We start from the raw sequence: 15,412 nt of genomic DNA on the forward strand, positions 1-15,412 counted from the left end.
ACCCATTTGACCTTATCTCTTAGAATTAAAGAAAATAAAAGTCAATTTCAAAGTGAGGAAGTCATTTTTGAGAGAGGTAAGTGAAGTGTGACCAAAAATTTAATCACGCTAATGAACAAAAAAACCCGTTCCACTAAGAGCAAAAAATGACGTCACTTACGCACTTCAGTTGAAATTGAATGAACGAATGAACAAAAAGCAGATTTAAAGTGGTTGTGACGTCATATAGTCGTAACAAAAATCGCGACGACGAGACAAAGAACATAGCAGGACAAGTCTTGACGTACAATTCAAAGAATTTTCATTGACTAAACAGACGAACTAGACCTAGAAAGGACTGAGTGAATTGAGAAAACCGTTTTTAAGAAAAATCAGATAAAAAATAAGAAAAAAACAGAAAACCAATGTCAAAATTCCGCATCTGAACAAAAAAAAACCATTTGCGAGAAATGAAAAGTTAATTCAAACAAAAAGCTAGGTATAGAATGAGCTGTGAATGCATTAGAAAAACCATTTAGAAAAAATCCAATCCAAAAAATCGAAAAGAACATTTAAAATCAGAGTGAAATTGCCGCACAAATTGAACAAAAACAAACTAGAAAAACTTTTTAAAAGTACAGGGAAACATTAAGCCGAGTAAAGTTCCTTTGCAATTAGAGCCATAAAAAGCTCGCAAAACAACGGGCAAGTCATACTAGACTAAGAGACTTTAGTAAGATTAAAAACAAACTGCAAAACAAAATAAGAAAAATGCTTTAATATTTCGCAATTTTTCTGTCAACTTTCCTAAGAAAAAAATGATTTATACCAAAACTTAAATCAATTGGTAACTGAATATTCCTTAAGTAACAAACTTCTATTCAAATCTCACCTAAAGCATTAACACAAAAAACAAGCAAAAAATCATTAAATTTCGTCTAAAAATCAGCAAAACTGATCTAAAACCTCCAAATTAGCATCAAACTCAAATTAACTACTTGAAACCTTCAATTCCTATTAAAACAAGCCTAAAACTAATACAATATCATAATCAAACCTCATAACCATCAAAAGTTGCAAAAAACTGCTTTTAAAAGCCGCACGTGAACAAAAAAAATTTCGCTCGCTTCGAGAAAATTTTTCACACATCAATTTCTCGCTCTCTCAAAAACAGCGGTATGAACAAAAACCACTCTCTTTTCGCTCCGCTCTTCACTTTCTTTCAGTACCAAAATCACCCCAAATTTTTTCACGCGTTTCATTTCCCGCTTCAAAAATCACTCCAATAAAATTGATTAAAAAAGGACTTCTCCAATACTCCTCTTCAAGTCGTAAAAAGACAGCGCCCCAATACAATTCAAATTCTTTGAATTGTAAAAAAACCAAGAGAAGGCCAATAATAGCCCCAGCTATCGCTGTGCGGCTATTAAACATAACCCCCGTCATGCTAATTGCTCTCACGGCAGGCGAGTGGTTGGATGTCAGTAGCCAGCTACGGTTTAGGGAGTCTGGTGAACAAGGCGGGGGAAGCGCACGTGGGGTGGTGGTCAAATACAATGAAAGTATGTCTCCAAAATCGTTTCTATGAATCGCATACTTAGTCTATTATGCCGAAAGGCTCTCAGATAATTAATGCCTTCCGGGTTACAATGCCGTTTTTGAGGATGAAAAGTCAAAAGGGCCAGACGAGATATCGGTCATGCGCAAAATGGCACAAATAAGACCGCAGGACTAATATAATTGCTAAATTTCGTTTGAGAGCTCTTAAACAACAGCAAATTTTTGAGTCAGACCAAATTGTCAGCAATTCGAACTGAATTATACCAGAAACCCGCACAATTCCTCCCAAAAGAAGTGGCGTTAGGATAAAAAATTCGTAAACTTTCATCATATTTCTATTTCTACTCAACGGTTAGGCTATCCTTAACAAGGGAAGACCAATTTTCTTGCTAGCAGAAAATGATTGTGCAACATCAACTTTCGCTTCCCGCTCTTAAGCCCGACTGCTTTCTGGGCATGAACGTGCATGAAAATGACTTTAGAATTTTTTTCTTAATAATTATTCTGGCATAGATGGATAAAAACACTCACACGAAGAAAGCTAAATTTGGATTAAAATATCAAATAGAAAACTAACTCATCTAGCGTAAAATGTTAAACATCCACAATTAACATTGACCAAAGAGGCAACCACGGTTTCAAAACTAAAACTCAATCAGTATCAAAATTCAGACGTAGCATAGATTTAACTGCAAAATCAAATGGTCAGTGGTGGCCTCTTTGCGTGTAGATGAAAAGGTACAGATTGAAAGAAAGACAGATCCAACTAGAATTAGAATAGAGTTTACACAATTCATAACTAGACAGGCTAATTCAAAGACCGAACAAAATTCGAATATCATCTTCCTCAATTACCTCCACATTTCTATTCGAGATGAAATTCTGTACACAAGAAGTGATTAGCCGCGTGTGATTACAAATATGTCTGTCGTGTTCAATGTCATTTGAGGTCATCCACTTCAAGAAGGTCATTGGTTTTGATTTTTTGGTCAGCCTGAAAACAAACGAAATCTGTTTCTTAATATCCATTCTGATTGAGACGCGATATGTATCAAAATCGACAACAACACGAGACCCTAAATCAATTATATCGGTGACTTCAAATGTGTGAAAAAAATGGATTGCATTAGTGCATTATATTTAGGTTGGTGGCACCGAAAAATAGAACGGAAGTTTGCGCCTTTAGAGAAATAAAAAAAAGTTGCCAGATCTTTGCAAGTTTGGTATTTTATGAACATACCCGGCAGATTGTCGGAAAATAGCCGCCGTTGATTCCAATAAGCATGATTGGGATTGAAAGAATAGAAGATATTGAAAAAAAAAACGATTTTTGTACAAAAACATTTTTTAAGTCCGATTTATTTTGATGGCATTTCGTAGTTGAACATAACGTACTTCTGTTTCTTAGAGAGAAGCTACAGGGGCTACTATCAATACCAATAAGCATTAGAGATGGTAACTAAGACTTATAGGAACGACGTTCAAATAGCGGGCATCTAAAATTGGGCTTTATGGGTTTATCCCGTTTCTATTTCTGACTTCAATTTTTTATACCGACTCTGTTCATTTTGAATTGCTTTGCTTAGCAACTGATGTTCAAATTCACTTTTAGCAGAATGAGAGAAGAGAGAAACTAGCCTAGAGAAGTCAAAAAGATTTCACGCAAAAAGTCGAAAAAGCGGCAAAATGGTAAAGCGAAAAAAAGTTTGACGAAGTAAAAAAAAATACGAGAGCAATAATAACCGGCTGAGAAGATGAGGGCGGCTATTAAAAACCATAAAGACATGCCAAGCTTTATAACGGACATAGCTGGCAGAGTGCTGAACTATCTGCGAAATAAACTCTCGTGATGCAGAATATAGGTAGCAACAAACACAGAATTAAGTTGATGCTGGCGCCAACCTTTTTAAAGACTAACACGTTTTCGTACTAAAAAGTTCGGTTCAGAAAAATTCAGATTTGTTATTTCCTTTTGATCATCATGCTTCATTATTGACATTGATCCTTATATAGGAGTCATATATTGACCTTTAAAGGGGTTACAGTAATCTCAAGTTACCTTAATTAAGTTAAAGTCATTTAGAGAGTGAGGTAAGTCAGTTATGATTTAAAAAACTTGTCACACAGTTCAGCTTAAAACTCATCGCATATTGGCGAACTAACTGCAAAATATACTTGCGTGCCATATAATAGAGATAGAAATAGATACAGATATAAAATGATAAGGTTATCGACGCCGCTCAAAAAACTATGTAAGAAACATTTACCGATAAATTGAGAGCTTGTAGAATATTTTTTCTCAGAACCCTTTTTATTAGGTACACTTATCACACATATGAGTTTCTTTGACCTTAGTTTAATTTAAATTGAACTTAAGGAATCGAGAAATAATGAATGGATTGGAAAAACAATTTAGAAAAAAAATGTGATAAAAAACCGAGAAAATCAATGTCAAATTGCCGCACGAACAAAAATCATTAGCTAGAAAGCAGTTTTTGTTCAAACACCGTTTTCGCACTGAGAAGGAGCGAAGAAAGAAACTGGCCAAGGGGAGTCAAAAATATATAAAAGCAAAACAAAATGAGGTAAAGCAAAACAAATTTTCGTTTCTCATAGCAGGACAAGTCCTGACACAATTAAAAGAATTTCCATTGACTAAATAAACAACTATTTTCAGAAAGGACAATACATGGATTGGAAAAAATAATTGAAAAAAGAACGAAAGTCAAATTGCCGCATGTGAACAAAAAATCACAATCGAGAAAGCGAATTTTTGTTCCAGCACCGTTTTCTCACTCTGCTTCTAAATTGGCGAAAAAAATCACACCAGAAACCCACTCGCTTTTTCTTCACCTTTTTTGGAGTGATTAAAATCATCACTTTGACTTCAAAAATCACGCAAATGTGTGAAGACAGCTCATTAAAAGAGACAGCGGTACAATACAATTCAACCTGTTTGAATTGTAAAAAACCAAGAACACCGCAACAGCTACGCTCAGCTTACAAATTCGCAACTGAAAACATAGCTTACAATGTGCCAAAAATAGCTGACGTTGACGCGCTCGACACTGAAAAAGACAAAGGCAGAGAGAAAAAGACCAAACTTTTCTCCTATGTTTCAAAAAGTCTTCTAATTCGGTGTGCAGTCTCTTATATTCTAAAACTATACAAAATTCAGCTTACAAAGTGAAAGCCTTTAAACTTAAAACATATGTCAGCTAGCAGTCGCTCCAACGGCTATGATAACCAATTCACTATGACCTAATGACTGGGCTTTTTCGGTTTATCCAGTTTAATTTGATTTTGTTCTTTTGCCATTAATCGTAGTTACTACATTGCCTCATTCAAAGACTAAAAGGATTTAAAATCAGTTAAAACAGTGAGTGAGGTATGTCACTAGTAAAATGTGAAAATCGTGATTTTTGTAAAATGCAAAACGCGATCAAAAGGTAAAGCGAATTTAAAAAAAAAACATAGCAAGAAAAGTCCTGAAAGACAATTTTATGAATTAAATTTTAAAATGTAGCTATTGTACTATTGTACCTGATTAGCAAATCAATAGAACAAAGCCAGCCAAATTGTTTTTCATAACAAAAAACGAGACCTAGAATGGACAATGAATGGGTCGAGAAAACTAGTCAGAAAAAATCCTATGAAAAAAATGAAAACATAACCGACTAACGTCGGCCGAATTGCTCTCAAACGAACGGCGAGCGGTTGGCTTTGTCAGTAGCTAGTCACGGCTTAGTGAGACTAGTTTTAGATTATTGGCAGAAGCGTAAGGTGAGCGCAGCGGGGGTGCACCGCAGCGGGAACGCAAAAGTGGATTGGGGGGACTGATGTGGGGGCGTTGGGTGGGTGGGGGTGTTGGATCAATTTCTATGAACCACCCGTCACACCATAAGAATAAATCTCCAAGACGGTTTCTGTTAATCGCATACTTGAAGACTAGTGGGCTGAACGGCTCTAAGAGAACTTCATGCAATCTGGGCGCTCTTTATTCCGTTTCTGAAGATGAAAGTCAAATGGGTCAGACGAAAAATCGGCCAAGCGAAAAATTGCATAAAAGAGACACAGGATTAATATATTTGCTACAAATTGCTTTTGAGAGCAATTAATAATGAATTGCCAAAAAATGGCTATTAAGTCATTTATGACAAAAATATTTCTACTATAACTCGTTGTTAATGAGGATCAGAGATGATGCCATTAAGCAACATAAGAGCAGCTGAAGTGCGGCATCAACGAAGAGAGAGAAAGAGAGAGATAGAAAAGATTAAACGTGAACGAAAAGGAAAAGAAACCCTAACGGACAGAGAGAGAAAAAGATAGCAATATTTTCCATGAAGGAATTCGCCGCTGCAACTTCTAGTTTTCTAGCCTTAGTAGTAAATAAATCATAGGAAAAAACTTAAAAAAGCAAAATTAAAAACAAAAATTTTCAACTGGGCGGTAAGGAATTTCAAAACCATGTTCTGTCTCAAAGGTTCTGTCAAGTAACACATCTCGAGGACCTAAAACTTTCGTTGGCCAGCAATGGTAGTTAAACTCAGAAAAGGACAGATTGAAAATTTTGGAAACATAGCAAATTTTGACAATATCTTGATAAAAATCAAGAAATTAATATCCTCAAATTCATTAACCATTACATTGTCTTATGAGACTATCCAGTATCCATGTTTCAAGCCTGAAGAGTTTCATTGGCTCATAAAGATCCATACACTTGAACATGATAAGAATTTCCCGAAAATGGGGAAAAAACTTAAATTCTATCCAAAAATTACTAAAACTGGAGTCAAAAAAATATTGATCACCATTACATTAACTCTCGAAACTATGCAGCAGCTTATTTTCAAACATTGGAGGAGGTACCAGGGCCCCTGATTGCCGGAAAAAATTCAAAAAACATGAAAAAATTGCAATTAATTTAATAACTTCGTGATACTAAAATCTTGAAAAACATTCCAAAATAATCATATATAAACTATGCAGTAACATTTTACCAAACCCTAGAGGAAGCTCCGTGGCCCTTGAGGCCAGAAAAACCTAAAAAATGACAAAAAAATTTCAAAACTTGCAAGTTTTAAAAAAAATTGCTAAATTTTGTGATGTTAAAAAGTTGAAAATTAATCCAAGACCAAGAAAATTTTTCCAAAAACTTATTCTCAAACCCTAAAAGAAGTTTTTTTCTAAGGGAGGCTCAAAAATCCGGAAAAATGACTATAAATGTCAAAAAATTGAAAAAAAAAATGGCAAAAATTTTCAAAAAAAATGCTAAAATTCGTGATGTTAAAATCTTCCAAGACATTTCATTAAATCTAGAAATTATACAATAGCCTATTTTCAAACCCTAGAGGAGGTTCCTTGGCTCTTGAGGCTAAAAGACCCTAAATTACAAAAAAAAATTGAAAAAACTAAAAAACGCAAGTTTTATCAAAACACAAAACTTATGACATTAAAAAGTTGAAAAACTATTCCATGGCCAATAAAATTTTTTAAGTAACTTATAATCCAACCCCTTAGGAGATTTTTTGGCCCCTGGTCTAGAAAGACCTGCATCAGGAAAAATGTCAGTTGATAAAAATTGAATGTTTTGTCAAAAAAAAATGCTCTAAAATTCATGATGTTACAATGTTGAAATCATTCCATTACGACTGGAAACTATGCAGTAACCTATTAAAACCTAGAGGAAGTTCCTTTACACCTAGGGCTGATAAAAATCAAAAATTGTCAAAAAAAGTATAAATTTGGGTGCTTTTAGCGACCGTTGTTCGTCAGTAGCTAGAATCGGGTGAGGGGCAATAGTGAGGGATCAAAATTGGAGGGGTCTTCAACATCTAAGAACCACCCTATAAACCATAAGTATAAGTCTCCAAAATAGTTTGAGCTGAAAGGCTTTAAGAGCACTTGATGCCCGCTGGGCGCTACCTGTTTATCCCGTTTTTGAGGACGAAAAGTCAAAAGCGTCGGACGAAAAATCGGTCAACTTCGTTTGAGAGCAATTAAAAACATAGCCGCCAGATTGCTGGAAAATAGCCGCGATAGACGCTTGTGGCCTTCCATGAGTTGAAACAACTAAACACATAAGATAAACAGATTGACCAGACTTTAATACCCAAGAATTAGGGCATATACGCTTGGCACCACTTGGATGCACACTTTCAATCTTTAATTAGTAAATGCTCATAAAAAATGAAGTTCATTAAGTGAGTTCAGAAGTCATTTTTTGAGTGAGGTAAGTCACGCAATTGACCTAAAAGCAGAAATGGCGTCATGAACACAGATTTTAACTACAAAGCAGTAGAAGTCAATGACGACATTGAACAAGTCAATTCCAAGAAGTCCTGGTAAGACGAAACAAAAATCTGTTAGACGAAGTAAAAAACATAGGAAGACAAGTCCTGACGTATAATTTAAAGAATTTTTACTGAATAAACAGAAAAACTAGACCTAGAATGGACTATGAGTGAGTTGCGAAGACAATTTTTTTTAAAAATCATATAAAAAATAGGAAAAAAACAGAAAAACAATGTCAAAATTCCGCATGTGAACAAAAAAAACCTTTTGCGAGAAAAGAAAAATTAATTCAAACAAAAAGCTAGGGCTAGAATGAGCTGTGAATGCATTAGAAAAACCATTTAGAAAAAAATCCATCCCAAAAAATCGAAAAAAAAAACATTTAAAATCAGAGTGAAATCGCCGCATGTGAACAAAAAAAACCACTACCGAGAAATCGAATTTTTGTTGAAACACCGTTTCCTCACTCTACTTCAAAATAAGAGATAAAAAACTCACACCGCAAAACTGCTCGCATTTTCGCTCCACTTCCTGTTTCGGCGTGACCAAAATCACTACTCCAATTTGACTTCAAAAATCATGAAAATGTGTGAACAGATCTTAAAAAAAACATAGCCGGAGGAATTCCGAAAACTACTCGAAGAAGAAAATTGCCCATACTTACGACAAAACAACTAGGAGAACTATTGTCAACCCTGAATTTCCACAAATGCCATAAAAAATTTAAGGAAGAATAGAAACGGCATTCAAAAACAAATTGATAAAAAAACCAGAAAAAGTTAATGAGTTTTTTCAACAGTAAAAGGAAACATAAAGCCGAGTGAAGTTCCTTTGCAATTAGAGCAATCAAAAGACCGCAAAAACAACGGGCAAGTCGTACTAGACTAAGAGACTTGTGTAAGATTAAAAACAAACTGCAAAAAAAATAAGAAAAATGGTATAATATTTCTCAATTTTTCTGTCAACTTTCCTAAGAAAAAAATGATTTATACCAAAGAAACTTAAATCAATTGGTATCTGAATATTCCTTAAGTAACAAACTTCTATTCGAATCCCACTTAAAGCATTGAAACAAAAAACAAGCAAAAATCATTAAATTTCGTCTAAAAATCAGCAAAACTGATCTAAAACCTCCAAATTAGCATTAAACGCATATTAACTACTTGAAACCTTTATATCTTAACAAAACAAGCCTAAAACTATTACAATATCACAATCAAACCTCACAACCATCAAAAGTTGCAAGAAAACTGCTTTTAAAAGCCGCACGTGAACAAAAAAATTTCGCTCGCTCAGAGAAAATTTTTTCACACATCAATTTCTCGCTCTCTCAAAAACAGCGGTATGAACAAAAACCACTCTCTTTTCGCTCCACTCTTCACTTTTGTTCAGTACCAAAATCACTCCAAATTTTTTCAAACGTTTAATTTCCCGCTTCAAAAATCACTCCAATAAAATTGATTAAAAAAAGGACTTCTCCAAAACTCCACTTCAGGTCGTAGAAAAAGACAGCGCGCCAATACAATTCAAATTCTTTGAATTTAAAAAAAAATAGGACCGCAATAATAGCCGCCGGGAATTGCTGACGCGGCTATTAAACAGTACGAATCAAAGTCAAATTGCCACATGAAAACGAAAATCACAATCGAGAAAGCCAATTTTTGTTCATGCACAGTTTTTTCACTCGGCTTCAAAAATCACAATACAAAACATACCCGGCAGATTGCCGGAAAATAGCCGCCGTTGATTCCAATAAGCATGATTGGGATTGAAAGAATAGATTATGAAAAAAAAAGATTTTTGTACAAAAATATTTTTTAAGTCCGATTTATTTTGATGGCATTTGGTAGTTGAACATAACGTACTTCTGTTTTTTAGAGAGAGGTTACATGGGGCTACTATCAATACCAATAAGCATAAGAGAGGGTAACTAAGACTCATAGGAACGACGTTCAAATAGCGGGCATCTAAAATTGGGCTTTATGGGTTTATCCCGTTTCTATTCCTGACTTCAATTATTTATACTGACTCTGTTCATATTGAATTGCTTTGCTGAGCAACTGATGTTCATATTCATTTTTAGCAGAATGAGAGAAGAGAGAAACTAGCCTAGAGAAGTCAAAAAGATTTCACGCAAAATGTCGAAAAAGCGGCAAAATGGTAAAGCGAAAAAAAGTTCGACGAAATAAAAAAACATAGCAGGACAGGTCCCGAAATACAATTCAAAGAAATGAATGAAAAACTCAGACGTATTCTATCTGACGAGCAGCTCAATTGAACAATGCCAGCCAGAACACAAAATTCATCGAAGAATTGAGAAACTAAAAGAATCAAAACTAAACAAAAACAAACTCATTGCTAAAACTCTCGAAGCTTTTAAACCTAAGGCCAAATTTTTCCCTTTAAAAACACCTATTACAAAAATATGGTCGAAAACAATTTTTGTTTTTGAAATCGGTCCAGTATTATATCTGCAAGACCTGAAAAATATTCAATGGCCCTTGAAGATCGATTAACTCGGAAATGACCAAAAAATTTAAAAAAAGAAATTAATTGCAAATTATAAGGAAATGTTGCTGAAAATCGTGATATAAATATCTTCAGGATCTTTTCTGTGTCTCAAGAGCCTATCCAGTAACCCCAATTGCAAGCTTTAAAAAACTCATTGGCTCATAGATCGATAGGCAATAACTTTTCGAAAAAATTTCAAATTTCAAAAAATAGAAATTCGTTCTATTAAAATGTTGAAATCCTTTCAATTGCTCCCTAGCAACTATTTAACAACATACTGTTAAACCCTGGATGCAGTTACCTGGCTACTGAGGCAAGAAAAAAAAACAAAAAACAAATGTTTTAAAAAAATTGCAAATTCTATCAAAAAATTTCTAAAATTCGAAAAGTTAAAATGTTGAAATCCATTGAAACTAAAAACCATGCAGTAACTTTTTTTTTCAGAACGTGGAATAGGTTTTCTTGCACTTGAGAATGGACAAATATCAAAAGATGAAAAACGAACTTCAGGAAACTTTAAAATTGCAGATCTTATTAAAAAAATGCAAAATTCGAGACATTAAAAAGTTAAAAAGCATTGCATTGTTACTAGAAACATTGCGGTGCACTATTAAAAAAACCTCAAAGGTGATTGCCTGGTCCCTGAAACTGGAGAAACTGAAATGAAAATTTTCAAAAACCTGACAAAAATGCAAATTTGTTCAAAAAAATTGCTAAAAATTGTGATATTCAAAAGTTGAAACCTATTCCATGGCAACTAAAAATTTTTAGTAACCTATTATCCAACCCCTGGGACTCAAATAACTTGAATGATGACAATAAATATGTCAAAAAACATGAAAAATTTGCAACTTTTGTCAAAAAATGCAAAAATTCATGATGTCAAAAAGTTGAAAACCGTTCCATTACTACTAGAAACTTTTCATTAATCTATCATCAAAACCATTAACAAACCCTAGAGGAGGTTTCATGACACCTAAGGCCCAAAAAATCTCAAAAATGACAAAAATTTTCAAAAAACCTGAAAAAAATTGCAAAAATTAGTATCAAAAATTAGTGTGTTTGTGTTTGTAGTACCACGACATATAGCTCATAAAATGGTCATAACCAGCAATTTTGTCGCGCAAAAAGCCTTCATCAACTTTTAAAAACTTCAATCTAAGACTAATCAAACAAAAATCTCAAAAAATCACAAAAAAACATGAAAAATTGCACCATTTTGAGCCGAAAAACTCCTAAAAATGACCTTTCAACCTTAAATTAAGGCCATCCCAGCAGCTGCACCTCTATACGCACTTGAAGGACCACTAAAGCCCACTTTGGGCCTCTAATGAAACTTAATGCCCGCTGGGCTTTACATATTTATCCCGTTTTGAATGATCAAAGTCATTGAAAAATGTGTGAACACATCTTAAAAAAAAGCGCACCAATACAATTCATACTCTTTGAATTGTAAAAAAAAATTAGGAGCGCTATAATAGCCAGCTGAGAAGATGAGGGCGGCTATTAATCACAATACAATTCAGATTCTTTGAATTGTAAAAAGCAAGGCTCCTAAATAATAGCCATAGAGGAGCTGACGGCGACTATTAAAAACCAAAAACATACCCGGCAGATTGCCGGAAAATAGCCGCCGTTGATTCCAATAAGCATGATTGGGATTGAACGAATAGAATATATTGAAAAAAGATTTTTGTACAAAAATACTTTTTAAGTCTCATTTATTTTGATGGCATTTCGTAGTTGAACATACTTCTGTTTCTTAGAGAGAGGCTACAGGGGCTACTATCAACACCAATAACCATTAGAGGTGGTAACTAAGACTTATAGGAACGACGTTCAAATAGCGGGTATCTAAAATTGGGCTTTATGGGTTTATCCCGTTGCTATTTCTGACTTCAATTTTTTATACGGACACTGTTCATTTTGAATTGCTTTGCTGAGCAACTGATGTTTAAATTCACTTTTAGCAGAATGAGAGAAGAGAAACTATTCTAGAGAAGTCAAAAAGATTTCACGCAAAATGTCGAAAAAGCGGCAAAATGGTAAAGCGAAAAAAAGTTTGACGAAGTAAAAAAACATAGCAGGACAAGTCCTGACGTACAATTCAAAGAATTTTCATTGAATGAACAGAAAAACTAGACCTAAAATGGACTATGAGTTTATTGAGAAAACCATTTTAAAAAAAATCAGAACAAAAAAATAAGAAATAAACAGAAAATCAAAGTCAAAATGCCGCATGTGAACAAAAAAACCACTAGCGAGAAATGAAAAATTAATTCATACAAAAAGCTAGGCCTAGAATGAGCTGTGAATGGATTGGCAAAGCCATTTAGACAAAAATCCGATCCAAAAAATCGAAAAAACAGTAAAAATCAGAGTGAAATTGCCGCATGTAAACAAAAAACCACCAACGAGAAATCGAATTTTTGTTCAAACACCGTTTTCTCACTCTACTTCAAAATAAGAGTTAAAAAATTTCACGCCGCAAAACCACTCGCTTTTTCGCTCCATTTCCTGTTTCGGCGTGACCAAAATCACTACTCCAATTTGACTTCAAAAATCATGAAAATGTGTGAACAGATCTTAAAAAAAACATAGCAGGACAAGTCCTGACGTACAATTCAAAGAATTTTCATTGACTAAACGGAAAACTAGACCTTGAACGGACTATGAATGGATTGGGAAAACCATTTAGAAAAAAATCCGATCCAAAAAATCGAAAAAAACAGTAAAAATTAAAGTGAAATTGCCGCATGTGAACAAAAAACCACTAGCGAGAAAGCGAATTTTTGTTCAAACACCGTTTTCTCGCTCTACTTTAAATTTAGAGCAAAAAAATTTCACGCCGCAAAACCACTCGCTTTTTCGCTCCACTTCCTGTTTCGGCGTGACCAAAATCACTACTCCAATTTGACTTCAAAAATCATGAAAATGTGTGAACAGATCTTAAAAAAAAGACAGCGCCCCAATACAATTCAAATTCTTTGAATTGTAAAAAATACGAGCGCAATAATAGCCGGCTGAGAAGATGAGGGCGGTTATTAACCACCACAATATAGCTACGCTCAGCTTTCAGCTTCGCAGCTATAATAAATTAGCTTATCAGGGATCTTCTGGAGGGATTGCTGTTTTGCCCCGAAAATAAGGATGTTGCATGCATTGGCAATGTTTCGTTCAACTGTGGAACAATTACCTCTTTGAGGAGTGTGATGTGCGTTGATATTGATTCAAGTAGCTTCCCATTGGCAGCTGTAGTCAGTCCCATGAACTTGTGGATCCTTTCTAACTGTCCAATCATACTTGCGAAATTCCCACTCGGAACAAATTGCAGTACTGTTCGCATGGTTTTCTAAAGAACAGAGTATTTCTTCCTACCTTACCTCTCTCTAATTTTTTTTAAAAATCACGTTCAATCGTGAAGACACGAACCGTTAAGCGTACTAGCATAGCCACTTAACAAAGCACAGCAAAAACATTGATGTCATCACAGTCTAACAAAAAAAAAATTCAGATCAAGAACTGAAAACAAAATTTGGATTGTGCTGACGGGGACGAAACATTCCAGCAAATTGAACTCGGTGTTTAGTTAGGGCAGCACAGATGTGACTGACATACAGGGCTACATCAAATTGAAATGAAAGCAAAACGTACCATGTTGCCCTGAAGAATGCAAGCAATTAAGAGAGCTGTGTAAGCGGCAATTAAACAGCTTTCCATGTGTCTACCGGCTGCGCACAGAGCTGAAACGTACAACTTCCATTCACCGCTACATGCATACATAGATCTTTAGATTTTATATCTTAGCTATATTTTACTTGTAAAAAAAGAGCTGCAGCTTTTGGCACTCAATTGCGTTCAGTAGCAGCAACAATAGTTTCCATTTTTTCGTTTGCATATTTACAGATGAACCTTTGAAATAGCCAGAACTGAGCGTTAGATATCGTATTCATCGGATATAAATGTAACTACAACATTTACTTGACCAGTGTGAAACGGTTAAAATGAGAGCAATGTTCTAAATAATTAGAAACTAGAAGTCAGTACTTAGAGAATACATCGTACATGATCATAATTTGAATAATCTTTACGGGACGGTCGTATTTAAATAGATAAGCTCCCTAATTTCTGCAAAACAAATGATAAGTAAAGTATTGTTAGGGTGTCTCGTTATTACCTTGCTCAAGGACGTTATTTCGTTCCTCTTCCTCTCTCTTCTCTCGCTCCTTTGGTCCCAGAATGCTCTCGTCGGACGACAGACTAAACAATCTAGCCATAAATTATCGTTTTTCAAAAAGAATCCGAGCTAATTAGCGAACCAGAGCTGTGAACAGGGTAATTCCGCTCTTTGGCAACCTAGTAACTCCCTTGTTGAGAGATTACAAAGCTGTACGATATGTTGGAATCAAAGCTAGTTAAAAGCACAGCTCTTTTAATTACACAAACCGAAGAACAGAACCACCTACTGTCGGACGAATGCTCTCGAATGACTGTGATTGATGGTCGCTCAATTAAATTGCAGCCTGCTTACACCTGTGGTAAATGCGGGGCATTAGGTTTACTAAGGGGGCAAAAATCATGTTATTAGTGCTTTTTAAGGCCTAAGATTGAAATTTGAAAATGGGACCAATTTTTGTGCATATTTTATATGACTTTGGGAAGTAAACTGTCGCTGCTTGAGTTCAATTGCTTACAATTGTGAACACGAGAGAAAATTAGATCGCGCAAAAACTAAGAAGTTAAGCGTTATAGAAATCACTCGAAAAGTCTAAACAGTCACAGTCAAGCAAAAATATCGCAGAAAAAGTCACGGGATTACAAACACAGCTGGCAGATGTCCAAAAAAGAGCCGTCCGCCGTTTACCCCACTGACCGAGACGTTTGAATTGAAAGAGAGAAGAACAAAGAGAAATTGACTACAGCATAACTTTTTCCATTGTCAAAAAGTGTTCTAATTTGGTACGCAGTTTAATTAGACTCGATCATTCATGCTGAATTTAGCCTCAAAATTGGAAGATAACAAAACTTAATGATAATTAATTCCAGTTAGCAGTATACTCAGAGA

General features: G+C 34.8%; 1 protein-coding gene across 1 annotated transcript in view; it reads right to left on the reverse strand.

Annotated features, from left to right (window-relative positions):
• Nucleotides 1-2,235: 2,235 nt before the first annotated feature.
• LOC142336329 (uncharacterized) overlaps nt 2,236-15,412 on the reverse strand; it is a 90,186-nt gene continuing 77,009 nt past the window's right edge. Inside the window, exons 14-17 of the mRNA XM_075385082.1 lie at nt 14,525-14,607; nt 14,002-14,090; nt 13,544-13,699; nt 2,236-2,533 (exon numbers count right to left, since the gene is read on the reverse strand). Of these exons, the coding sequence (XP_075241197.1) occupies nt 2,480-2,533; nt 13,544-13,699; nt 14,002-14,090; nt 14,525-14,607 (382 nt within the window). The 3' untranslated portion in view covers nt 2,236-2,479. The remainder of the gene's footprint in view (nt 2,534-13,543; nt 13,700-14,001; nt 14,091-14,524; nt 14,608-15,412) is intronic.

This window comes from Convolutriloba macropyga, chromosome 3, assembly GCF_964194025.1.
Source record: "Convolutriloba macropyga chromosome 3, txConMacr16.3, whole genome shotgun sequence".
NCBI classification, from domain to species: Eukaryota; Metazoa; Xenacoelomorpha; order Acoela; family Convolutidae; genus Convolutriloba; species Convolutriloba macropyga.